At 41.8% G+C, this 27,555-nt stretch overlaps 1 protein-coding gene across 1 annotated transcript in view; it reads left to right on the forward strand.

Moving 5' to 3' along the window:
- Window positions 1-27,555, forward strand: part of AFF3 (AF4/FMR2 family, member 3) — a 350,596-nt gene that overhangs the window by 208,730 nt on the left and 114,311 nt on the right. The window contains exons 7-9 of the mRNA XM_009323844.1: window positions 5,074-5,160; window positions 10,656-10,692; window positions 16,480-16,531. Coding sequence (XP_009322119.1) covers window positions 5,074-5,160; window positions 10,656-10,692; window positions 16,480-16,531 — 176 coding nt within the window. The remainder of the gene's footprint in view (window positions 1-5,073; window positions 5,161-10,655; window positions 10,693-16,479; window positions 16,532-27,555) is intronic.

The raw sequence follows: 27,555 nt of genomic DNA on the forward strand, positions 1-27,555 counted from the left end.
TTTTAAAAAAAGAAAATTTGCTTTTCACATCGTGGGAACCTTATCACAGTGAAATGCTGTCAGCTTCAACATACTCTCCAAAAGTTTCAGCGTATCCCTTGCTCTTTTCTTTGGATGTTTGACACTAAAATCATAGCCATGTTGTCAGCTAGTGGCAGTGTAGCTTCACTGAACTGAAAGGGATCTTTGCCAACTGACAGCAGTTAAAGAGAGAGTCTCCTGTGTTAAAAAAAACCCAACTGATTTTATGAAGACAGAAGAGTAACTGGATTAGAGGTTCTCAAACTGTGTCCTGTGATCACTTGCTAAAGGGTCTTGGAAAGCTCTGTGTTAGCTTTGTGTTGCCTTGACTTCCACCTGAATAAATATATCTAATGCTTCCCTAAAATCTGCATATTAGTGTAGGTTACTACAAAGAGAGAGCCTCTGCGGTCCCTGTGAGCTAACCAGCAGAGTATTTGCAAAGGAAAATTGCATCTCACCAATCTCCTATAATTCCTGCGACATGTCGGTAGAGCAGTGGATGAAGTTGAGCCAGCTAAAATAATTTTCAAAAGGTGTTTGACAGGGCCCTTTATGAGACGCTACAAACATTTCTTAAATCATCATCTGTGGAGAGACAAAATATTATGAATCAAAAATTGGCTAGGTGAGCACAAGCAAAGAGGAGGATTAAACAGTCAATTTTCTTAATGGCCTGATGATAAGTTCTGGTTTTGGCAGCGAATGAACAGCGAGATAATTCATGCGGCTAGACTTTAAATCTAGATGATACTGGTCCCCCTCCTTTTTATTAATTACAATTTTTCTGAATCAGTTCAACCTTTCCTGGTATCGTGCCACACAGCAAGATTGACGGCACTAGATAAATAGCATTGCCTTAAGTCTAGAGTGAATACTATTATTTACCTCTGCATGGTACTTTTCCTGAAAAATTACCTACAAGCTAGGGTTAAAAGCCCCAAACAAAACACTGCCAAGCAGTCATTAATCCACAAGAAATGTCTTGTTACTTAATAGTTGCTGCGGAAACTGAATTTGGAGCAAGGATATGCAATACTATAGATTTCTTTATTTGAAGGTTTTCCCTTCAATAAGAAGAAAAGCCAAGTTGGCACATTGACTAAGATTAACTAGGCTTGGGCCTTTATAGCTTGTAAAACTGGACATATATGTATAACTGCTGAAAACTGATTTACTACAGGTGGAGACAAGTAGAGTTGTAGAGTTACAATATGCGTGTGAATGAGACGTGCCATCACCACCACCGCAAAGATGTCAGTGTGAAACAACATCGCTGCAACCCTCACAAGGAGAAACTTGTGTTAAAAAAAAAGAGGGGGTCTCAGAGCCACCCCTCGGTCTTGTGCGTCTGGCCGTGGGAGGAGGAGGGCAGTCGTCATCATCTCAAACAAGCTGTCCTGCAGTTAGGCATGCATGCTTATCCACATGTATTTTTAAACAGTGTAGTCAGGGCTTCCTTCTTTGATCCAGAAATCTTTGTTTTCCCCACTTCTGTACCCCACATGGCTTCTCAGTGCTTCCTTTAATTAACATTGTTCAGGAATTTAAGGTTAACTTAATCAAGTTTGGAGAAAGATCTAAATTGGTTTCAAATTAGACCATTATCTTGTAGCGGCTGGAACATTTTCTGGTGCCAGGTGTTTCAGACTTAATTTTTGTTTGATTTATGCTAAAAAAAAATCCCTGCTTTTTTCTCTTTCTAATTTCAAAAATCTTTTGTGTCCATCAATGTTCGAACACCAATTTGAAGGTGCCGAGGATCTTAAGTACATTTAAATTTTCATCAGTCTATTTGAAACATTGTTTTCAGTCCAGTGGGTGCCTTATGCTAATACTGCCAATCCCAAACTCCAAAGACTGGCAAGTTAGCTGAGCAGAGAAGAGAACTATGCATGAAAGTTTATTTTAACAATAAAAGTTGAGTCCTTCTATTTAGTTAGTTAGATAGTTGCCGTTTGGGCTTACGTTTTCAAACATTTCACACCATGTACTAAAAAAAGATCTTTATATAATCGTGTCACCACTAGTGCTTTTAATCTGTCTCAAATATCTTCAGATAGTCTAAAATCATGAGATTTGGCACACAGGAACACATTCTGGATTTGTTTCTGCTTGACCTTGCGAAGTGTTGACAGTTGCTGGACACCTAAATCCTTTCTCCTGATTTTTGAGATTCTGTTCTTGGCAGCCAGAAGGAGACTGTGCACATAGTTTAATGTTTCTCTTTTCAAAAAATATTTTACTACATTTAAATCTTACCACTCCTCAGTGGTGACAACCTATAATTTGGGGTATTTTTCATGTTAGTTTTCTGATTTTTTTTTCTAATTTGATTTCATTTTATAGTTGTCTGAATTCCAAAAGGTAGTGATAAATACACCATATGATCACAACTCAAAATATTATTCTAGTAAATTCACATTCAGATATTCATGATAATGGCAGTTGTTAACCGTGGCAAATATCAGTGGTCTTACTAAATCTTTGTGTCAGAAAGGGTTACGTCAAATTCAAATTATGTAGAAAGCTTTATTATATACCACAACTCAAAGTAAAAAGGGAGAACAGAAGCTAGCTGAAAAAAAAGACCATTAAGGCCATTTTTCATTGAAGTGTGGATGAGAAATAATCTTGGGGAAAAGAAGAAATGAAAGATTTTGACATGTCAAAAAAAAAAAAGGTCACCCCTATTTTTAATCAGCCCTCTGGTCCTTTCCCTGGATGTCAGACTCGGGCAGGCAAGGTGGGAGGGAAGAGCTCTGCTGCTGTAACAGATTGGTTTCTGCATGGCATATAGCAGACTTCTCAGATGTTTCCCTGAAGGTGACAGTGGGGGTCAGCCACCGTATAACCTGAAGGAACTGCTTCTTGGGCAAATGGAAATCATAAGTACTGAATAGCGTATTTCACAAGTAGGATAACTTTAGGTCAAAGCCACCAGACGTTCCCAGTCTGGCTGCCCCGATTCTTCAATTGACAGAGATGACATAAGACATTGCCCTTCAGAAGAAAGGGACACATAGTTCATTCCTGTGCGTACCTTTGGGATCAGCACCTCAACTTACAGGGAAAAACGCTTTGCTTGTTGGGGAATGGGGTTTTACTGGTGGAAACACCTTTAGTCTGTATGCACTATAGTCTATAAACATCCCATTTTCTAGAAAGTAAGCCAATGGTCCTGTAAGGGAAAAGCAGAGAAAAGCAGGAGAGAAAGCGATACTTTTTTAGATCACAGCCTTAGGATTAAATGTCCACATTGCCAATCTCCTTTTCATCAATTTATTGTCATAAACCTTTACTGTTGGAATATTTCTCAATATGTAATTCCTTAATCTTTTGAAAACAATAGCACGTGTGCCAGGTACTTGTAGCAAACATTGGTCTGGTTGCCTGTGATTTTTGTTGCCTGAGTTTAAAGAACTTACTGTATATTAAAAAATACTGTATACTGCTATTGCTGGCACTTATCAGATAAGGAAGTCATAAGATGAACAATCATCTGCCTCAAAGAACTCAAAAGCAAAGCAATTCTGATACTGAAACTGCAACCAGATGATGCTCTGATTAGAGGCACACACGTAGATTACAGAAGTATAATAAATCATGTAACTTTTTAGCCTCAAATAAAATAAAAGAATGCAGTTTTTATTAGGAAATAAACTGTTTATCAAGAATGCTTTAAAGGTGACATTTATTACTAATAAACTATGTTGAAAGGGCTGATCCTTTCATTGGCAGAACAGCCGGAGACTTTCCTCTATGTAAAAAATGCCCCAGCTCAGTCCGTGCCGGGTCAGGAAGCACTTCCATCAGTGCTAATGAAGGACGGGCAAGAGACTCACCCACACCTTTTTTCAAACCAGAACATTTTCTTTTCTCTTTAAAAAGGAATGAGTCATGGAAATATAACTCCAGCATTATTTTGGGACTGATCATGGATCTCAGCACGACTCCTTGGAATATCACTGAGAAACAATTCCACAGTCAGCTAATGGTATCAGAACCCAGCAAAGCATCTGCCAGGCAAACTCTTGATAGTGTCAGCAAGCCCCCTGCTTAGGCAGGATGTTAGTTGCTCTTCAGCTCTTGAAACTTACGGGCCGACTCTTCAGGGTTGTCACGCTCTGCGCTGCTTCTCATATTAATTCTGTTAATTACTGTGTACCAAATATTATGGCTGTTGGTGCTGAACATGTCAAAAAACATGTCCATCCTTTAACAGCCTGCACTAGAGAGGAATATGGAACCTCTCTCTTAACAAACTTCTTGTCTGAAGTGTTTAATTTACACATCATCAAAAGCAGCCTTGCTTTGGAGACCAACTCATTCAGGCTTGAATAATAATGGTATTGAACACGTGTCTACCTGCTACCTGAAGCTGTGTCAAGGATGACTGCATACAAGTCAGGTCAAGCTACGTATGTCTCTTAGCTATTAAAAAATGTCCTTCAAAACAGCACAGGGAGGAGACAAAGGTGGAGTGCAGCACACCTTGTTTAGGGCTTGCCACATGTCTGTGTCCTGCAAGGCACAAACACGTTGCAGTTAGGACCTTACTCAACTCCTTTACAATGATAAAGGCAATTTTAGGAATTAACTGTTGAGCAAGTGTTGAGCATTTATCATTCTGACCTTGTCTATGAAATCTATTCCGTGATTAGTCCATAGTGTGTACCCCATTACTTGGTCATGAACTGAAATTTCTGTTCCCATGCTACAAAAAAAAAGTTCTGTTAGTCTCACCAGCCAGAATACACTGCATGATTAAAATGTGGTTGCAGACTGTCAGAAAAATGAAACTTCTTGCACTTAAGATGCATTAACTATTCAGGAAAATGAAATGGTGCTTAAGAACTGCTCTCAAGAGTCTGTGATAAAAATCAACGTAGCTCATGTATTGTCTAGATTATATGTAAACTGGGCATTTCCTAGAAGCTGCAGTAGCTTAAATATTCCACTACCCAGGCACTCTTGCTACTGATATACTATCATTGTCTCCTATTCCATTGACTTTCTAAACACAGTTTGCTGTACAACATTCTTTTTCAGGAGATGACCCATTCATGGCCTCCACCACTGTCAGCTATTCACACACCAGGAAAGGCAGAACAAAGCAAGTTTCCCTTCCCAAACAAGGTAAGACATGCAACATCATGTAGAAACATGCCTCCTGCACCTCAAAACGTGTCCTAAATGAGCCCTGACTAAGCGTGTGAGGTCTCTGGGGTGAGGTTGATGCTGTGCTGATGACCTTCTCCGTGTGTGTGCCAGTATCCCCTGCCTTTTCCCTGCTTACAGCCTCTGCAGGGCTACATGGTCTTGTTTGCATATCTCCTGGAAGCAGCACTGATGCTGGTGTGTGGGTCACGGGTTCCTCACCGCAAGGCAAAACCGCAGGTGTCCCTGGTGGGGTGTCCAGATGTGGTGCCTTCTGTGGGCACCTGCTGAGGCTCCTGATGGATACCTCAGGGCACAGAGAGCTGCTGCAAGTCAAGAAGCTCCTGCTCACATACATTGCTCCTGCTTCATTTGGCTTCGATAGCCGAGATTTTTATTGAAACCATTGAGGTCTGAGGTGGGCTTTACTAAGACACTGGCCTCTGCAGTTGGGGGCTGAGGAGTGGGCATACATCCCCTGCCACCAACTTGGCTTCAGGGGCAGCTTTGCTAGAGAGGCGGGCAGCCCAGTGCCATGATGCCCAGAGGGGCCACAGAAGTATTTGCCAGCGAAGTATTTGGTCCCTCAAGGAACCAAGGCCACTGGTCCTGCTGATGGTCCCTTGAAACCAGCTCCACTATTGTATGTGTATCCCAGGGAGGATGCAGTGCGGCGTGGTAAAGCTCATCGGCACGAGCTTGGGGAAACCACATTCTTTATACTTGGTAAGTCAGGAGGGAATGAAATCAGCTATCTTATGCAAGAGCCAATAAAAATTTCCCATTGTATCACCATATACTGTTTACATGCCACAAGCATATTTCATGAAGTGTTCAAGCTTGAAGGATGGTATTGATGCTGTTTATAGCCTTTCTCCTGTTAAAGCAAGCTCCTTTGGTAACTTTAAGTCCATTTTGCAAAATTTAGTGCAGGGAATAATTATAACCACAAAGCCAAGAAACCTTCAAGCTTTGCCTACAGTAAAACAGCTTTTCTGTGGATGACAGTGTCATGATTTTGAAGTACCAGGGGTGTAAACCAAAACACCTCTGGCATGTTATGAAAGAAAAAGAAGGAAATAACTCACTGCCTATTTGCTTGTTGAAGGTAGACAGCTGATTGAAGATGGTAGGCAGGCTAGAGGCTTGTTACGTTAGAGTAAGTCCAGTAGGAGATAGATGGATCGGCAGCTTACAAGCAGGTGAAGTGCCCGGATATGGATGACAAAAACGAAGTGGTGCTTGCAGCTCTGCAGTTTCTGCCATAATTATCACTACGTGATGTACTTGAGTGGCACGTGTGCAGACGTGCATGGGCAAGGTATGCACATATCAGCGTATCTGTGTGGCCATCATGAATGCACTTCCTCACAACTAAATGTATTGTGATAAATAAAGGAAGAGGAGAACCACAGACCATAGGGCAAAGATATGTGAATAATGGTTGATATTGACTTTCTCATCTTCTCTCTGCCTGTTCATCCATCTCTCTGGGAAATATTCTAATAGTTTGAACTGCAGAGCCATTTCAGAGATCTACCATTCATTTTTAAAAAGCCTTTTCTAGGTGGTTTCCTTTTCTCTTACCAAAGTAGAATTTCCATTTTATTTAAGCTTAGGATGGACAAGATTTCATGTAATAATATATGAGCATACTTTTGTACATATAATAACGTCAAAACTATATTGTGGCCTGGGTGGTCTGCATGGTCAGAAATTAGAGTGCATTGTGAGAGATGGGGAAGAAGTAGCTAACAAAACTCACCAGAGTCCTGGAAAAGTCCTGCATTACTGGCTATAGATCATGTTAATTTTAGACATCACCTCTATTTTAAAATATTTTAAAATAATTAAAAGCTACTTCTGTGGCTTACTCTGAATCTGGACAGTCGCAGACTTTAGAAGGCATCTGCTTTTCAGGCCTCAAAATACTAAGAATGGTTTCCTAATTTTTCAAACATGTTTTTGAAACATTCGTAAGCTAGCTATTGCTTTTCACAAAGTGTGGTGTAAAATCTTTATTGGATCTCATAGGGGATGTCTCCATAATTCTTAGGAAGCTTTCCCACAGGCAAGCTACGTAGCTGTCCCAACTTGTTAAAACCTAAGGACTACACCAAACTGTTGTGGATCGCACATTATTCAGATAAATGGGCCTGTCAGTTAAGTAGTGGCCAAGGCTAGCAAAGAGGCTAAAAGGCTAAATTCAGGGCATCGGCTTCATCTCTTAGTTCCAAGCGATGCATGGTACCGTGAATTCATTTTCAGTCTTTATGGCAGTGTTGAGAGATCAGTTCAGTTCATTTGCAATGACTCTTCCAGCCAGAGAAGCAAGTAGGCTGCAATCCTTTTTAACAGAAGACAGTTCCCAAGTGTAGAGATACTCATCATTTTGGGAATGAGAAAAAGAGAAGCTTGTAGGACTCCTGCCCTGTTGCAAGGATGCAAATCATCCTTACTTTTCTGTCTATAAAAACTGAGTGTCAGCATCATTAGTTCCCATACATGCCACACTGCTTTTAACCTGCAACTCAAGTAATTAGTGATCTGACAGCTTGAAACTTGAAATTTATTAATTAGGCTATTAAAGTTGCAAAGGCCACAGCAACTATGGCTAGAGTGGTTTTGAAATCAGTCTAGTAATAAAAGCTAAATAACTGAGGTTTATATATAACAAATGTAACAGAATAGCATATTTGAAACTGCGCGTGTGGATGTGTCCATCTATATATGCTCGGTGGATGGGGGGGGGATGTATGTGCATATGCTGTACCTGTATATGAAATCAGACCTCATTAACATGGGAGGTCTGCATTAATGCACAAGAATGGAAGGAAAGTCTGGGTCAGGTTTGACACGTATGGCAGTGCCCAATAGGTTTCCCAGCACAGCGCTGCTGGGAGAGCACATTTAGGGAACTGTCCTTTATGTAACAGAGGGCATAAAGTTACATTTCATCCTTAACTTTGAATTTTCTTTTTCTGTGGAATTAATTTGTACTCTTGAATTTACTAGGACGGGGCAACGACAGTCTCTTTATTTCTTGTTTTTCAAAGCTTAAGGATAATTGAATGAGTGTGTGATGTGACAGGCTGTGTGTGCTTTCCTTTCTGCTATCTCTGTCTCACTTTGTTATGTACAAATGATCAGGCATTATTTGATTGTAATTTTATTAAAAACATCTTAATAAATAAACTTTAAATGAATAATTAAATTTGGTAAATAAGAGCTCACTTGATGCTTGTGCGAATGAACTTTCATGTTCAGGCATTAATTCTCTACTCTTGTGTGGGGAAAAAAATGCTGTTAATTCTGCTGCCTGCTTTGCTCTCTTTCTTCATTTTTACTGTGATTTCATGTCTTGAAAGTTTGATCAGGTGTTTGATTTCTAGTTATGTGTGTGTGATATTATGGGATCAGCCATCATGTTGTTATTTGAGAATTAATTTATCCACTCCAGGAGAGCTGGTGTCTTGTCACAAAGCTATTGGGTGATTATTCTCAGCAGAAGCTAAGTTATCATAGTGATGTTATTCTTTACATGCTCAATTCATTTACTTTTTCCTTTTGTGTTGATTTTAACAAGCTGGAGCAAATGCACTAGAAAATAATCTCCAGAAGTGAAGACTTCACCTTTGGTTTTTAAGTTACATAATGTAGTACGTTTTTCCTACATCAGTGGGAGCATTCTCTATTTCACTATGATATTTTTATATTGGCCTTTATTATTAAGAATAATTTGTTGAGAATCAAGACACTTATTTTAAAGAATCAGTTAAAAGGAAAAGTGAAAATGTTATAGCTCATATGTTTTGCTGAAGGTCAAATTTGAGACTATGCAGAGCCAATGGCAGAGGTAAGATACTGTGCTAGGCAGTTAAAGGGGAGAGTGCATTCTTCCTGAGGTTGATGAAAATGTAAAAGAGTGAGCAAGATCCTTCTTTAGCAGTTTCAAACACTTTTACAAACCTGCGGGTATTTCCGTCAGAATGATTGTATTCCCCCAACTTCTCTAGGCACATAAATTCACTATTCTGGAAACTGAACATGCTCTAATAGCCTACTTTTATTGGCAGCCTGGTTGGCTACTAGAATAGCATTTAAATTCAAGTGTATATGTCACTACATCACCACTGCAAGCTGATCCTGACTTCTTAAGATTATATTCAGTCACCAGAAAAAAACAGGGTTTAATATCCCTTCATCAGAAGCATTCACAGAAAGCTGAGGCGATTTTCAAAAGTGGACAATTTTAAATTATTGAGAAATTATTGTCGGCATGTGAAACACGGTACAGATCTTTTCATACTGCAGTTGAAGGTAGAAACTCTTAGGGCTTGCCCAAAAATTTGATGTCTCGCATTTCAGGTGCGTAGGATGGCAGTGAATTGCAGGTGTGTATTATAGCATAAAAATTACACATCAAAGGAGAGCCTTGACTCCAGAGCAAATGGTGCAGATCGAGGTGATTTGACTAGCTGAGCCCTCGAGACCCCAGTGCCTGCGGTCCAGCCATCCTCCATTTAGAGATGTCAAGAAACTCTTGGGGCCCCAAGCCCCTGGTGCTTCTGAGTGACTCAGCAGCAAAGTCTCAGCTCGGCCAAGTCGGAGCATCCTTGAGCTCTCCGGGGACTTGGATCTGGTCCAGCGCCCTATTCCTCACCACAGATGACCGCGTGTGTTGCTGTGGGTGCCTGGCCTCTCCGAGCAGTTGTAACTGCAGCATGTATACGAGGTGGTATTCTTGTGCATCTCTGGGTTATTCAGAAGCAGAGTTACATACAGGATACCTTCCCTGCTGTCATCCATAGCAAAGTGTTCTTTTTTGCCTTAATTTAAATACCATTTTGTTATAGTTTATATTTGTTTTTCCCTTCTATTTATAGGCTTCTTTTGTATTTTTATGAATGCAAACAAATTCTGTGAGTAAAATATGTGAACATTTGCATGTGAGGAAAAAATGGTCTGATTTATTGCACCACATTCATAGATACTGCGGTTGTGATACAAGGTTGACCTTGTAATCTTGGGGACCCAGAAGTAAAGTCTGTATTTCCATTCTCCAGTGCTGTCAATATCAACTTGTGAAAAGGAAAGACCAGCTGTGCTACTACCTCAGGAATCCAGTGGTCCATGAAACAATATTGGTCTTCCCTCTGTCTTCTCATCTAAACTTGTAGAAGATAATAGACGAGTTTTGGCTGATCAATAAATGAATAATGAGCAGGAGAGTCATAATAGCTATACAAGGAATTGCACCATTAAAGGGTTGTTGTGAAATAAGTTTACAAGCCTTAGAATTAATGGATTTCCAAAGAAATATTGAATTTATTCTTGTAATTGAAAACTACTTTGAAACTGAATGAACAATTAGCAATGCTGTTTGTATTGTTAAGGTAATGTTCAAGCAAGAATCGCAGCTAAAAATTGCCGTAAAAATAACACACCGTACCTTTTTTCTATTATTACTGTAGGAGTCACAACAAGGATCTACAGGACACAGCAATACAAGTAAGTACCAACTCATTTTCTGGCTGCATTGGGTGGAGGGGATGACAATGACTATGAAAAACAAGTGACTGATAGAGTAAGGAACCAGTAGCAGACTGGGACAGCGCAGAGCCTCAGTAGGCAGTACTTGGCTATGGCCAAATGTGGAGAACTGAACTGAGGAGCGACCATCAAAATGTCAGCTCTTTTGGTGGACTGGGAAGAACAAAAAGGATTCATTTCGTTATGGCCATTTCATTATGTAGATGAGAAAGACTGAAAGGCCAAAAGAGTGGCTTTCTTAGAAAGCCAGAAAAGAGCTGACCTAGTTGCACAGCCAGATCCAGACTGCCAGAAAATTCTGCAGGAAGACTTGTTATCATTTGTCTTTCATAGGCAATGGTATATCTTGTGGCTATTGCACAGTAATAAGCTACATAAATCCTGCCAAACTAACACCAGATAATGTCTCAAAGGCCATGTGGTCGTGGGTCTTTTTGGCTAGCAGTGTAGGCAGGGGAGTGATATGTGCTTGTGTGGCTCCTGGTTGGGGCTTTTCAGTGGACTCCAATTTACAAATCATGGTGCAGATCAGCAGCACTTTAATTACATTCAGTTATGGTAAAAAACTTAGCAGCTGTATTGAAAGGAAAGATTGAATTGTTCTGCGAAACAAAATATTAATCCTCTCCCCTGGCACCTCTGACTGTTGTTAATGTTGTCTTGCATATTAAAAATACATGATCCTATCCTGCTCTCAACATAAAATCATCTCAACCAAAAGAACTATTTTGCTAGCTTCCTGACCTGTCAGCCAGCACAGAGCCCTGTTTGCAATTTACAGGGCTGTGACTGAAGATGAAAAATGCCCTGAGCTGGTAAGGTAGGGCTTTGAAAGTGGCTGGTCACCCACTGCATGAGGGAGAAGACATCCAGAGAGACAAGGCTGGGAGATGTAGGCTATTAAAACGGTGTGGCGCTTTGCTGGGGAAAGGTCGGCATGCGGAAGACAATGTTGTGAAGAAACATGCAGTGGTGTCACTTAATTGCTGGCATCGGCTTGATATTGCTGTGGGTACCAGCACTAAGGAAATAATAAAAGGCAAAGGCGATGAGGTTCTGTCAGAAAATAATGAACACAGTAATGAGAGAAGGAAGCACAAAAGGGCCATAATAGAAAGGGCTATGCAAACACACGCAGAGTCACAAGCATGACAAACACACCAGCTGAGCTGAGGGCTTCGCGATGACATCAGAGGCCACAGTGTTTGGACAGCTTTGGTCATAGTTTCATTTCAAGTATTTCCTTCTTTCAACACTTGAATAAAATAGGTTGTTCTGCAGATCTAACAAAACCTGCTTTCCTGTGGATTAGGAAATCGGTCCTACCTCCTTACAACTTTCCTCTGCTCCTTACTCCAGTGGTCTCCGACATCACTTTACTTCCAATTACCCCGTCTGCCCTCCCACACCACAGTACCTCCAGCTTCTTCTTACCTCCTCATTCATCCTGCTCAGCAACATCAGCATATATTTGCAGCTGGGCTGGAGCTGCACTTGGTACTGCCTGGCTGATGGCAATCAAACCAAAGAACAGCTGAACCCATGCAGAAACATTTTCTTCATTAGTGGCAAAAGTTATGGTCGCTGTCAGACACCCAGACACTTTTCCTAATGTTGCAGAGGGAATTTGTCTACCTCTGAGACCTGTATCCATGAGGATTCCTGTCAAGGTGCTGGAATAAGACACTGAATAAGACACAGTTAGAATGAGACATAGACCTTGCCAGTCCTGTTACGTCAAACTCAAAGGAAATTCAGGAAAAAAAGGATTCGGCTGTGAGGAAATGCTAGCAAATGACTCTATGTGGGAAAGAAATCTAATGGTCTATGTACTGTGTTATCCAAATGCACATCTTCAGAGTCCCAGTTAGCCATAATTTCCCATTGCACCATGTCTCCTTTAGAATGGCTCTTGAGCCTGTCATTTGCAATGGTTTTACTCCACTGCAAACATTGTCTTTCTCATGGATAACATTTGCATTTCTCTCATCCTTCCCTCATGTCGTGGTTTAACCTCAGTCGGCAACTGAGCACCACCCAGCTGCTCACTCACTCCCGCTCCTCCCCGGTGGGATGGGGGAGAGAATTGTAAGAGTAGAAGTGAGAAAACTCATGGGTTGAGATAAAAACAGTTTAATAATTGAAATAAAATAATAATAAAAAAAAAAAATATACAAACAAGTGATGCACAATGCAATTGCTCACCACCCACCGACCAATGCCCAGCCACTCCCCAAGCAGCGGCCCCCCCGGGCAGCTTCCCCCAGTTTATGTACTGAGCATGACGTCACATGGTATGGAATGTCCCTTGGGCCAGTTTGGGTCAGCTGTCCTGGCTGTGCCCCCTCCCAGCTTCTTGTGCACCTCCAGCCTTCTCAGTCGGCAGAGCATGGGAAGCTGAAAAGTCCTTGACTAGTGTAAGCACTGCTTAGCAACAACTGAAACATCGGTGTGTTATCAACATTATTCTCATCCTAAATCCAAAACACAGCACTGTACCAGCTACTAGGAAGGAAATTAACTCTATCCCTGCCAAAACCAGGACACCCCACAAGGAAATGAAAGCATTTAAAAACCATAATGGCTGAAATTATACTGCCATGTCACAATAAATATTATTTATCCCTGTTACCCGGAAAGAGAAATTTGGCCTGGTTAGGTTGAGTGATTCACCCAAATTCCAACTCAGAGGAGAGAACTCCTTCTCTGGCTGCCCACTATTCGACGGAGAAATCCTACAAAAGTTCGTTTGAAATTTATTTTGAAATGGGAGAAATCTGGACGTGTCTCATCTGGTTGTACCTAAAAAGATTAGGAAGGGAATTGTGTGAGATGAGGTAGAAACTAGCAATGAACTCCCAGCTCTGTGGCTAAGGATCTGAGGACTGATGGTTTCCAGCATGTGTTTCTGGAGGCACGTGTATGCATACACACATCGACACACAGACACACACACACATCCACACCTGTTTCAGAAGATGTACACAGTGCTTAGCACCTGAAATAAAGTGTACTAACAGCAGTCCTGTAAAAGAAGCAAGGTGGGTAGCGTATTCTTTGACAATTCCTAAAAGACTAAGAAAAACAAAGGATGACACAAATTTGGCCATAAGAAGCAGCCAGAGCTAGAGAGGATTTAGCAGTTCAGCAAATGCCAGCCTCCCACAATGGTACCTGCATGCATTTGGCAGGTTACATGGAAAACGGAAAACAAATATTAGTCTGGCCAAGAGTGAGTGTGAAAAAACCAAGTTGTTCTGACAGATGATTCCCTTTTACATATGCTTATCCAAAAATCTTATCTGTACCGTATCTGTGACATTCAACTATGCTTAGCCTATACACATTTTTAAAATTTCTGTGATTCAGTCAAGTGAGAACAAACTTGGTAAGAACTGATAAAGCATTAATGGCCAGATTTTCTACTCTGATAGGCCAGACTGATGCGTTTCTACCATCTGTACAAGCTTCGTCCTCCCCCGCCTCACAGAAGTATGTTAAGTGACGATTAGCATAAAAGCAGCTGCAAATGCTTACTGTAGGGTAATTCATTAATATCCAGTTTGGCTAAATCACAGAGATACCCTTTTCTCCCTCCTCACAGTACTTACGCTGTTTCCCTTGTTGCTGCATTAACATACATTGCTGAAAGTAGAACTGATGTGAACTCTGCTGGCAAAGCACTCAGGAATCCATATTCCCCCTCACACTCAAACAAACCAGTGTTCATGGTAATAATTCATCACTTACTTATAAAAAGCCTAAGTTACGAATAGAAAATCTTTGAATATATGCCAACTGTTACTGTTGGTTTCTTGTTCCAAATTACCATAATGCAGATGAGCTCCAGGGCTCCAGGAACCCTAAGGCTGACAGACATATACTGTAGCAACAGCTTTCTAGCCAGCAAGTTCATCATCTGGATATACTTTCTGAGGTCTCTGCTAAAAGTGAAAAGTGCCCTAGAGATTGTGGAGTGGATGTATTCCATCCTGTGTGGATGCCCAGCTTGTGCCTAAATTTTAGGTGCCTTTAGCTGTCCTCCTACACTAAGTGCTTAGCTTCCCTAGAGGACCACAGGGAGGCATCGGTATTTTTTAAGTCATCCAGAGCTTCCCCCATTCCTGTTCACTAAAGTTTAGGCACCTAAGTTGGGTAGACACAAACTCTTCCACAGGGGAGGACAAGATCTAAATGCACCACGGCAAGGTGTTTGCAATACCTAGAACCTCTTCTGCAAGACACCCACTTCCAGAAGGTTGTTGATTAGAGTAAGTCCTTCAGCTTGCTTCTGTACAGCAGTGGAAGGACATTGGTAGCAAAACGCTGCCTCTTCTGAAGGCAACAGCAAATTTTCCAGAGGTGCCCCTTACAGCCATTGCCAGCACCCCAACACTGTATGGAAACTGAGCGTGAGGACTTTGGCAGCAGCAAATGGATGATACATAATGCTCATGTGCATGGAATAGCTTGGGGGCTGATCCACAGCTCACTCAACTCAAGTCAATGAGCAGAAAATCAGGCACTGAAACAGCCTGACCAAAACAAGCACTTCTCACATTTTTTTCAGAAGGCACAGGTGGATTTTGGTTTAACGAAGCTCATTAAAAGGTAATGGAGAAAAACACATCCATCAGTAAACCAGTCACACTCAACCTCTGCGCCTCCTTGTCTGCTAGGCAACATAAACTCATGTGTAGACAGCTATTAGCATCCAGCGACACACAAGAGGAGCAGCAGCTGCACAGTCGCTAGGTCCAGAATTCAAGTTCAAGGTGATTCAAGTAGAGCGGCATACCCTGCACATCCATGGTAGAGCTAAGCAAAAATCTTACACTGAAGTGTAACTCTCTCTGGTTACTCAGAGAGCAATAATTACAGCAAACATCAGCCTTACTGTGGGGGGAGCAGGGCGAGAAAGGAGGGAGAAGGACTTGGCCTGACTTGGCAGAAGCAGTATGACCCTTCCCATCAGCTAGCAGCCTGCTTCCCTGGTGTCTGTGCTATGTAACTAAGTTGTGTTGGGCACATATATGATTTTGGACCCAAGAAGGGGATCATCACAAGCCAACATGCTTTGCCAGGACCCATGTGAGTCGTACAGAAAAGTGAAGAGGCATCCCTTGCGCCTCTGATGCTTCTCAAGCATTTGGGTACCTGACTTCTCCTGGGGTTGTGTGCCTTAGCCAAAATATACAACATAGCAAAGAGGGCTTCTCCAGCCCTCACTTACTGGAGCTGAAGATCAGATGCTTAATCTGTCAAAATGAATGTGAACCAAAACACCCATTGGCAGAATTGTGTCCTAATCACTGCCTTACTAGCTCCTGCTGATGCTGTTTTGCTTTGTATGAAATAATTACTGTTCCTGGAGCAGGGTTTTGGAGCATGTGCATGTTGGATGGGGTGCACTCTCAATAGCAGAGCTGTAGGGGCCTAGAGAAATCTTTTCTATGGCTCCGAGGTCTGCTATCCCTGGTAAAGCTTGTGTCCTCTCTTGTGGAGTTTCCTTGCCTGACATTTCCAGAGTACATGTGCCAGTGACAAGAAAAGTCAAGTCAGGGTTGACTCCCCGCTTGCAAATGCTCCAGCAGTGCCCCCGCAGCCCTGTGATCGCCTCGGAGGCTGTCTGCACATGTGGCAAGAGTGGTCAGTGTTAGCAATGAATAAAGCATTGACGTGTCACATCTGAGCAGTTTCCATAATGACCCATTTCTGATATCATTTTCTTCTTCTCTTTTAAAGGGAAAAGTGATGTAGAGCCAAAGAGTCCAGAGAAAAGCGCAACCCATACATCGTAAGTCACTTTTGCATTTAAGATCGGAGAAGGCAGCTGTGTTTTTATCAGATTTGTTGGGCAAAATAGAATTTGTTTGTTTTCATTAAGATAAAGCTCTTTCACTGATGCTTTTCTTAAAAAGGCTTTTTAGATAATGACTAAACATTAATTATTCCTAGAACTTTTGCATGCTAGTATAAGTCAGAGATCTTTGCAAGTGAAATGGCTCCACATCAAGCTGAACGGATATGAGATGATTTTTGTGGGTGTGCGAGGCTGGCCTTTAGAACCTGACTTCAACATTACCTTAATGCTGCTGGAGTTTGTCACACTTGCTAAAAAACATCATGTCACATATGCCTTTGATGTACTGATGTAATTTTAAAAGACTGCAGTCTGCAGCTTCACCTCTGAATTACTTGAAATCCAATTACAGCTATCTCTGGTCTCTCACGATTTTGTTGATGTTTTTGAATTAACAAAAGAAGTCGAGAAATAGATAGGAACAGGCACTTGTAATATATCAGTGTTCACCTTCACTCTGGTGCAACAATAGAAGCTTTTACCATTTTTAACTCTAGTATACAAAGGACTGAATTGTTTTGCCAACGTAAACCAGCCTATGAAACAGATGGGCTGCAAGTTAAAAAAAAAAAAAAATAAATAGCATCAGTCTCCCAAACTGAGCTAAATAAGTGAATTCCTTTTATAACTACCAGGCAGGAGCATTATGAATGTCTGCAAAACCATTCACCTTTTTAATCCCATTTGATGGAGGGAAGTTCTTGTGACAGTCAGTCATGTGAATCTTAGAGTGCATCTTGCCCATAATTTATGTTTTCTGATTCCTGTTATTTAAATTCAGAGCATTATATCATGTAAATCTCGCAAGATGTCACCATTTGTTACATGGCCAAAAGCAGTCACAGAAGGAGGTACAATAACGGTGATTTATTGTGGGATGTTTTGATTTCTGCTGCAAATACACATTAAAAATCTTCTGGAAATGAATCTAGAAAAAGATTTGACGTGGTGTAAGAAATAGCTTGTCCTGCAGATTGTGTTGTGCAATGTAATTACAGTATGTGAGCATATTTAGCCAAACTTATTAAATGAATTAAGCAGTAGCAGCCTTACGCCTTCTGATAGTATGATTGCTGGGAATGGTTAATAGAATGATTCCAATAATTATCATTTTTAAAAAGAATATCACAATAAAGACCGAAAGAAGAAGGGTTTTAATGCCATCTGGAGGTATTTTGGAGAAATGAACACATTTATTTTTGCTGATATTTAGCAATATGTAAAACATAAGCCATCCTCCAAAGTGGTTTTTCTGGCCAGACGCTATTTTATTCATGAGGAATGTTCTTTACTTTCCTTTCTTCTCCTTCACTGGATTAAAATCCCATAAGATCTCTGAACCCAGAATATGGGTTCCGGGATATGCCCCAACATGTTTATGGTTTTGGTTTGAGACTACATACTGTCATATAGTGTGCTGTATTAGATACAGCAGACTTCAGAAGCTGGTGAGGTGTGAAAGGTTCCTTGCCTAATAAGAGATCTTAGTACAACCTTCTGAAACATGTGCTACTACATATAGTATATTTATAATGCATATCTTTAAATTGTTACTACATGCTAAGGCTACCCCATAGCAGATACTGGTTCCCAGAGCAATTTTCAGAAGTAGAAACAACTGGTTACCACTGGTAAATTACTGTGTTCGAGAAGCAGAGGCCCCTCTAGTTAGAGAAATTATTTGTCTGGAAAAGGAGGCAGGAGAGAAAGGAGGAGGTGAGAGGAAGGGAACCAGCAAGTGCTGTGCCAAAGGGGGAGAAAGCAAATGAGAGGGGTACAGCTAAGAAAGAGGAGAAGAAACTGCAAATGCCAAATTTTCAGGAGGAGATACAAAACTGAGAGCAGTGGAAGAGAAAACCAGAGGTCAAACACTGGAAACGAGAAAGAAGGGAGAGCGATACGAGCAAAAGCTATTAGTAAACTAAAATGTATGTGTTATTGAATAGGGGGCTGGATACTTGAGTTTTACAGTGACATAAATTAACTCCTGTTGATGTGTAGGTGCACACTGACATCCCAGTTCTCTTCCTGCTGCCTTCGGCTGGCCTTCCCTGGGTTTCTTCTCATTTCCACCTTCTTCTAGGACAGACTTTTATCCCTGGTTCTCAGGTAGTCATGAATACAGACTTCCTCTGTTCATTTTTGGGATGTAGCAGCTCTCACCTGAGCACAAGATGCACAACCAGAAGGACCCGCAGTGCACACGTACACACAGATACATGAGCGCATGTGCCTGGGTGCCGTCTACAGTAAGGGACGTACTCTTCCCCTGCGTACGTGGAGAAGACCATGCCGTTGCACAGCTGACCGAGAGCCCCGGCAGTGCCCAGACCTGCAGCTGGGAGCCGGCGGGGGTGTGCAAGGGGAGAGGTGTGCGAGGGAGCACGAACGCTGCCAGGGGTCCCCATGAGTAAAAAAACCTGCACCCTCTTGCGAGGTGTCACTCTTCTGAGAGTGTCGGAGGAGTCTGGTTGGCATCTCCCGGCAGGGGTGCTAAAAAGGAGCGACACTGATGTAGGAGAGGTGGCACATTCAGGCCTGACCAGGAGAAACTGTGGATTCATTTCAGTGTGAATCAGTGTTTCCTTGTGAAAATGGAACAAACAGCAACAAAAAAACCCACAAAGCAAGTCATGTTGGCCTAGATAAAAATAACAGAAAAGACGGGGAGGAGCAAATTAATGTTTCTTTCTTGCAAATGTCTTTTTTATTTTCCTCAGGCATGTTACAAGCCACACACTCAAGCCAAGCTTATATGACTCAGTGGCAGTTAATTCATCCTTGGTGCAGATTTACTACCTCCATCCAAACATTATTTATGCAGCTTCAAAGGACAGGTTGATTACCCTCCTGAATCAGGCAGTGAGGCGCTTGTGAACTGAGCATTTACATGAAGTCTCTCCTTAAGACATTCCTCCTGCCTTGTCCACTGGGCTCCAGGTCCTCAAAAACAGATACTACCCTGTGACCTGGAGCCCCGTGGCCAAAGGTGCTACGTGTAACCTCCGAGAGTATAGAAACCTAGAGTGCAGGACATGTGGTGGTCTGTTTGAGGGGGGTTGGGTACTGTAAATGCATCATGCTGAATAGCATTATGCACGTTTTTTTTTTCCTGTATGCATTGACTCCCTGGATAGACTCAGTATGACATAGCTCTCCACTGATAATAATATTAAACATTAAGAAACTGGTATGCGTTAGATGATACACATTAATTGATGCAACATCCTAATGAGGCAGATAAATAAGGGCAGTTATTACAATGCTAGAGATAACTGAGATGGATGTAGGAGAATGAGAATGATGCGAAAGCGGGGAGGAAGTCTGAGCAGAGCTGTACCCTTTTGCACGATATTCCTATGGCCTTCACTGCCTCGGTACGCACAATAATCGCCTGAGCTGGCACTGAAGAAGTGCAATAAAAGGTGCAAACAATACAAAGGTGTTAAGCTGTCTGGAGTCTTCCCCAGTTGATTCATGTTCCTTGTAATTGAATGCTTTTAAAGGCACGAGAATTCTGGATTTGAAGGGTTTTTTTGTTGTTGTACTCTTAATATATATATATAGCCCTCTATGGGTCATCTGGTTACAGCTTTGCTGAGCATTTCTAAACTTTTAGGACTGTTCAGAAATATCCAGCAATGTTTTGTTCTTTCGGTTTTGTGCTAAAAGGTTCAATTTTCGATGATCAGAAAACTTTCACAGATTTTGTTAAAAACACCTAACTTTTATTAAAATCCTTTCTCCCCTTGGTTTTACCAGTTATGGTAAAACTGAAGGGCTGCGTTAAGGAGTAGGGGAGGGATGAAGAAAGAGTGCTCTTTTGTTCTTCAATATTTTAAGATACAGGATTTTAGTCTTTCTTTGTCAAAAACTGGATCCTTTCAGTAAACCTTGGAACGTTGCAATTAAAGCCTTTAATTTTATGAAACTTCTATGCAAGGAAAAGTGATTCCAACCAGTGCACACATTTCGGAGGACCTTGCGATGCTATAGAAACTCCTCCCCAAGCTGGGGGTCTGCGATCTTCCATCCTCCCACGTGCAAAATATGACAATAATTCAAAAATGGCACAAATACACAAAGTGCTTGGCAAGACTCCCGCTCTTGGGATGACTTTTGATGTACTGTCTGTTGTGATGTTCTTCAGTACCTTTGTGTTTGTAAATGATTTCCAGTTCAGACTACCCAAGGTTAATCATGCCTGACTCTGATTCACTGCTATGCATTTACCTCGACATTTCTAGTGCACTTACTTAATGATATCAGGGCTAGCAACTAGATACCTCGGTGCTGTCTCTTTATTATCCCTCCCACAATTGTTTTCATGCTGAGCTGCTCCAGATTTTTCCCTCCCTTTTTACAAGAGAATTAGCCAAGATTGAGGGAGGCTTTTATAATTTATGGCAGTTATGCAAGTTTTGTCCTTTGCTAATACTCTCTGAGAATCACAGCGATCTTGGTGTGTGTGTTTGCTTGTTTGCTTTTGCCAGGCAGAAATAGATGTTGGCTCTGTTCCTTCCCTGCACCAGTCCCCAGCATCATTTGGAGAATAGTTTGCTCAGGGGGATCTTCATTAACAGCACTAAATTCGGCAGCTTCCAAGCTGCCCATTTGCAGACAGTAGTGCTACAGTCTTTTGCCCATCCAGCAGCTGCTCATCGTTCTCATCACCCTGATTCTCCTTGAGGAAGGAAATAGGAAACAGGTACTCAGAGCAACAGCACTGTTGTTCTTGCTTGATGTGACCTGTGTCTGTATTGGCACGAGTGTCACCTGTTGATTTCTTGCCTTTTCTTCCTCTCTTCTGTCTTGCCCCTTGTATCTTCAGAGTGACTCACAGATAGTTATTCAATAGCCAAAAACTCCTGCTGGTTTCCCCTTCCGCAGATGGGAAGACTGAGGCAGAGGGATTACAGGGTGCCTCCAGAGAACAGAGAGAACCAGTCTCAAATACAGGAGATCAGCCTGAGCAAGTGCTGCCAACGCACTGTCCAGCTCTTAGCCCCCAGGGAGCTTGGCCTCTCACATCTGGCTGACGTGTGGTCTTGACCTTAAGTCTCTCAGGCAACAACTGCAACCTGATTGAGCACTGGAGTTGGAAGAGGAGCCTTAATCCCACCTCACTTCACCAAAAGGCCTGGTGCAAGTTATTTAAAGTTAGCCTTGGCTTTCCCCCATCTAAAACAATAATTAGACCACCATGAAGACTATCTCATTAATATTTGTACAAAGTGTTGAAAAATGTAATGTTCTGTAAAAATGGCTAAGGATTACTCACCCAGAACAGTAAAGGAAATGAGCGGTAGTTTAAGTTTTTAAAGACAGACTTGGGTAGTAAGTGGTAAATGTCCTGAGGAGTGCCAGGTGTAGGGAGAAGGGTAGAGCGGGAGCTGCTGCCTCTCCCAGGTGCCTGCAGACCTGGTGAGCACGAGCAGCCCCTGCCCCATCACCACTCTCCCATCCTCGCCCCAGAGTTTCAATCCTGGGACAGGGGTCACCCAATTTCAATTAGAAGGATTTGGCTTTTGTCTTGCTGAACTGGAGGGAGGGATGGCAAATAGGGAAGGAGAAGAGCGTGCAAGCTGCAGAGTCAAAAAACCCTCCAGCAGTACATCTTCAATATCCTTCTGTTTGCCAAAAGGACCATGATGGGTCAAGTCAATTGAACGAGAAAATAGCTAGCAGATGGGTCTGGAGGACAATGGAAAGGGTGAAACTTTTCATTTCAAAATGCAATGTTGAGGAAGTCAGTTCCAAGAAAAGGGCTGCCCAAACTTTTATGGGGTATAATCCACTTTTAGCTTCCAGATTAAGATACCAGGGCAACTTCCCAAATAGTCTTCCACAGCTCAAGTTGTGGGCATTTTAGACAGCAAGGACATCTGCAGCAGACATATTGGCCAATGATTTGGTGACACCTCTTTTAGTAACTCCACGGGCTCTACTGAGGGCCATCACGAGCATATCAACCTGCTCATGAGGCACAGATGACCCTCCTCTGCAAGAAAAACAACTTCCAAGGGATGGTAGACAATATGAAAAGACATCCTTTAAGTTAATTTTTGAGATGTATTGTTTCTGAAAACACCAGTGCATCAATGGCTTTTAATGTACGTCTGCAATGTTTCTGAGAGAAGTCTTGCAGTCCATGCTAGGGAAAAAAAAAAAAGGGAAAAAAAACCCCTTACTATGATGAATGAAGACAGTGTTTTTCAGAGCGATGGAGGTCTTGAAAACTGTAGAAGTGAAAGTCTGGTGTTTATCCATGAACCAAGTCACTGGCAGAAGAAGAAGGCTGGCTTCACTGCACTATTCCACCTGTTTACTTGAGCCTCGGCTTGCAGAGCTAACCCCTAACACTGCCAGACTGTCACTCTGCTCAGACAGTCCAGCAAGAACAGCTAAAATTTTAAAACACACTCCTCAGCTCTCAAATTCCCATGAAAAAGTTCTTTTTTCTGCCTTCTCCCCTGAAGAATTACCCTCAGTCCATGTACAGAGTGTTTCTCTGTGTATTAAATATATAGACCGTTAAAAAATACAATTCTGCCGTAACTTCCCGCTCCAAGAAACAAAGTGATTTCACCTGTGGGATGCATCAGAGCCACTACGGTATTGTCACAATGCTGATGTGAACCTTGCCCGCCAATTCCTAACCTTTTCTGAGCACAGATATTTTGGATTTGCGGTGTACAATGCTGCTGATAGTTCACAAAAAACTACTGTAAGTTGATACCAACAAATTTATTTTTTTCAAATGCTATAAAGACATTTTCTTGGAAGACATTTGCTCACACAGGTCTTGACTGAATCTCTCTTTGAGGTTTAGCAAAGTTAAGGAGGAAGAATGAATTGGCATTATTGGTGACTGTTTTTGCCATGTGAAAAATTATAGACACGTAGCAGCTGAAGATGATACAGGTAAAAAAATCTTTAAATGACATACAAAGTCATATAAAAAGATCTTAAAAACATGATGTCTGTGAAAGCAGATGAGATGGGGCTTATTTGTTTTGTTTAGAAAGAAAACACCTGGAAGCCCAATCTGACCTTAATTGCAGCTGTGGTTTTCCTGGGACAAAATTTAGCTTCTGTTGAGTTCATGTCAGAGAAAAAAAAGCTTTATCTGAGAACGGGGATAGATGAATGCTACATAAAAGCACTACTGAGGTCTGGGGAAGTTTTGTGATTGACTTACGTGGGGTGAGATAGGGCCTTTGCTGTCCTATTTTTAAATGCTAGCCCTCTCTTTTACCAGATATAGCCAATAGCTTGAGATAACCGCCCTTATCGCTGCAGGGCTCAGCGCAGAGTTTTATTTATAAAGTCGCCTTGATCCAGGCCCTCTTGTTTAGCACCTTCACCTTTACTATCTACCTGTACTCTGCACACCAGAGAGAAAAATAATTAGCCATGGGAACCTGCCCTCGTTTTGATGCCGCCCTTGGCTCAAAGCTGAAGGGGAAAGTGGTTTAATGCAAGAGAAACCCTCACTTTGAAACAGCAGCTTTTGTCCCGTTGGAAAACCTCCTATAATGCCGGGCACTATTTCTAATTTTATACCAAGTCAAAAATGCTTCTGTAACACCGGTGTTCATTTAACGTCACTTAGAATAAAGCTGACCAATTTAACTGGCTAAAATATCGTCAAGCTTGAGGAAATGTTTTGCTGTATTGCACCGAAAGCGTATTATTTTTCTCTTAGGCACTGTTTTCCTTGGACTTTGTCATTTGTAAGGGACTAATTGGGAATTTTGAATGTATTATATATTAGCTCTGAATACGGTGGTTAAAGAGGGGTTGCCAGGAAAATCAGGAGATGTGAATATCTGGGAAGAAGTCTGTTTCATCGGAAATGCCGCCAGGAAGGCAGGCACCATGGACCCCGCTCTGTATTTTTTCTCTGAAGAAAATGATAAATGGAAGCTCAGCGTCTCTCACGTTGGAGTCGCGATGTGCGTGGTGGTGTTTTTGCTGGGCTAAAATTCCTGGTTGCCAGGGTAACATGTTTTGGAAATCCTCTACCCTGGGCAAAAGCTGCTGCAACTTGAAACCCGCCGGGGCTGATGCTCAGCGGGGGCACCACCACTGCTGGGTGCAGGGGGCTGCTGGCTTCGCCGAGGGATTTTAGACAGGGAAACAAAATAAAATGGGTCCAAAAGAAGAGAAAGGCGATCAGGAGCATTCGATACTTCCAGGCTCTCATAACCTGATTTTTTTCCCACACCATCACCATGTCCCATCAGCCAAAGGGCGGGGGGGTTACCTCGTCCCGGGGCTGAATCGCTGGGTGATGGAAAAACGAGAGGTGTGTGTGCGCCTGGAGGGTGGGGAGAGGAGGAGGGCGAGAGGGGGAGAAAGAGAGATACAGGGTTCTGGCCACCTGCCAAGAAAAATAACTAACATTTTGCAAGAGAGAAATCCTAAGACTGAGATCATAGTATGGAAAAAGTCTGTTTCACAGACTCTTGAGCCTGAATACAGGCCAAGGTTTTTTATGTGGGGTTTTTTTTTTTCTTTTTTTTTAAATGCAGGCATCCTATTAACATTTGAACACTAAAGCTCGTCCAGGAATGGAAAGATTTTGGAATTTGAAGTGCCTTAGTTTTCTACTTTGTTGGTACACAGATATATTTTTTTAATTACAAGAAAGTGAGGTTTTGAATGAGAAGCTCCCTCATTTTGCTTTTAACTTATTTTACAACTATGAAGACCAAATTAAGGGAATCTAAAGGAATGCCTGTTTCTCCCACAGAGTGACCAACTCAAAAAAAAGAGACTTTTCGAGATTGGTGGACAACTTTTATTTGCCATGCAAAATACAAAAAGATACTGAAACCTGAAATGATGATGAATTTTCCTGTGTGGAAAAGTCCTACTATTCAGCCATGAATAGCTATGATTTTTTTAAACCTTTATAGCTGACAAGTTTCATGACAAATTACTTTTCATACCTAACTAAACAAATTATTGAAGTTCTTCTGCCTTAATCTCTGGATTTGGATTAAATGTCAGAGTGTGGATATTTTTTAACTGGGGGAAAAAATAACTCTTTGGATTTGTTAGGATGTTATTGCAAGCAAGTTTTCTGGTCTTTGATTTGCTAAGCTACAACTGGAGTCTGCCTTCCTCAGGGTAAGAATATTTCCACATTATCATTTCACCTGCGGTATTTTAAGAGGGAGAATATTGTATCTCAGTGTGTATCTCGGCTTTGTGCATTCTGTTCTTTGTTTAGCATGCAGACAAGCTTCATCTCCCAAAAGAGATGTGGAATATATTTATTGGCAATTTAGAATTGATGATAGATTTGACAAGCAAGCAGGGTGACACACCGAAGCTATCAAAGCTGGAGATGAATCAGGACAAAGGTTTGGATGAGGTACATTGTTCCTGAGATTCAAAAGGGTTATACTTACAGATCGTTCCAAAATCAAGGCAACTGTACCACTGTCTTACAAAGATAAAAGCTAAGTTTTTCCGAGGGAAAAAAAAAAGTTTGATTGGCCCACAGACCTTTTATGACAAAATAGTGCAATTACAGCTGGCATTTCTGCATGCTGATTTTTATTAGTTTTGTAATATATTTTGTCAGGATTCATTTGTGCTGATTCCCCCTTTCATAGCATAAACTGTAAGCAATTTTAGGTAGAGAGAAGGAATATCTTGACATATTTCCTCAGAGAGACACTCCAGGAGGTGCAATAGATCAGGTATACTAAATTAAAACAGAACTGATCTGTTACCTGATAAGCATGTGGACTTACTATATATATAACTGTATTAGAATTTAGTGCAATTATGGGTGTAAATCGTGTACATTCACCATCAGCTTTCCTACTATCAAAGCAAAGCAGACAAATGAGCACAAATAATCTCTTAAAAGTATTTAATAGCATGATACAGACAAAGGATGAGCAAATTACCCTTTTGTACTTTGTTTGATGACCAATTTTTGTGACATTTATAATGGCTGAAGTTTGGGGGGGTGGAGGGGGCCTTCTGTCCTGAAGTCCCCTGGGGAGATGAGGTAGGCAACCCAGACATGCGACCTGCCTTGACGTAGTTCAGACGGAAGCCCAGTACAGCAAAGAGCGAGGAAAAGGTCTGGTTGGGAACCCCAGAACACCACAGAACATAACCTCAAAAATAATTTGTCATCACTCTGGTCTGTACTGGTTTTAACTGTTGGACTTAAGAAAAAATTCGTGTGGCTGCTCATGTAAAATCCACGTTTTCCCCATAACTTATACAATAAATGTAATATGAGACACAAACTAATACTTGCAATCACTGTAAGCAACAGCAGTTTCTGTAGACTTCTGTGGAAAAAAGAACGAAGCTTTTTGCCACAAACTGTTAAAAAACCCTGGGCTCTTCCTCTGTCACAGAGTTAGGTTTTGATCTCACAAATAACTATAGACAAGCATGATGCTTTCCAGTAGGACTTCTTTCAGCATTATTATTTGAAAGACCAAGAGTAGACTCGTGTTTATGCTGTGCTGCCCATCTCCAGTTCAGTGAAAAAACATTTCCCCGTGAGCCGCATGCTTTACTGTGAGCAGTCTCAGTAAAGCAGGATGACTTACATGTGTCGAAAAAGTGGCCTGCTACAGAGTCACTGCACATGGAAAGACCAAGGGAAAAAAAAGAGGAACCTGTGTTTGTCAGGGCGGAGGTCTGCTTCTTTTCCCCATCCCTCACAGCTGCCGCTAGCGCGCTGACTGTCACGTCCCGCGGCACAGTAATCCCAGCGCAACTCCGGTGAGCGAGCGGTCCAGCACCGAGGCTGGGAGACAGGCAGTCACCCGGGAGGGGCGTCCTTTCCTCCTCTGAAGAGCTTTGCTTTTTCAGGCTTTGTATTCAAGAGAAAGAAACCTCTCCCTGAGCCTTTCCCGTAGGTTTCATTGCTGCCTAAGAGTGGTTGGCTGATACCGCTCGTCCGTCAGCATGCT

Source organism: Pygoscelis adeliae, unplaced genomic scaffold, assembly GCF_000699105.1.
Source record: "Pygoscelis adeliae isolate BGI_AS28 unplaced genomic scaffold, ASM69910v1 Scaffold425, whole genome shotgun sequence".
NCBI classification, from domain to species: Eukaryota; Metazoa; Chordata; class Aves; order Sphenisciformes; family Spheniscidae; genus Pygoscelis; species Pygoscelis adeliae.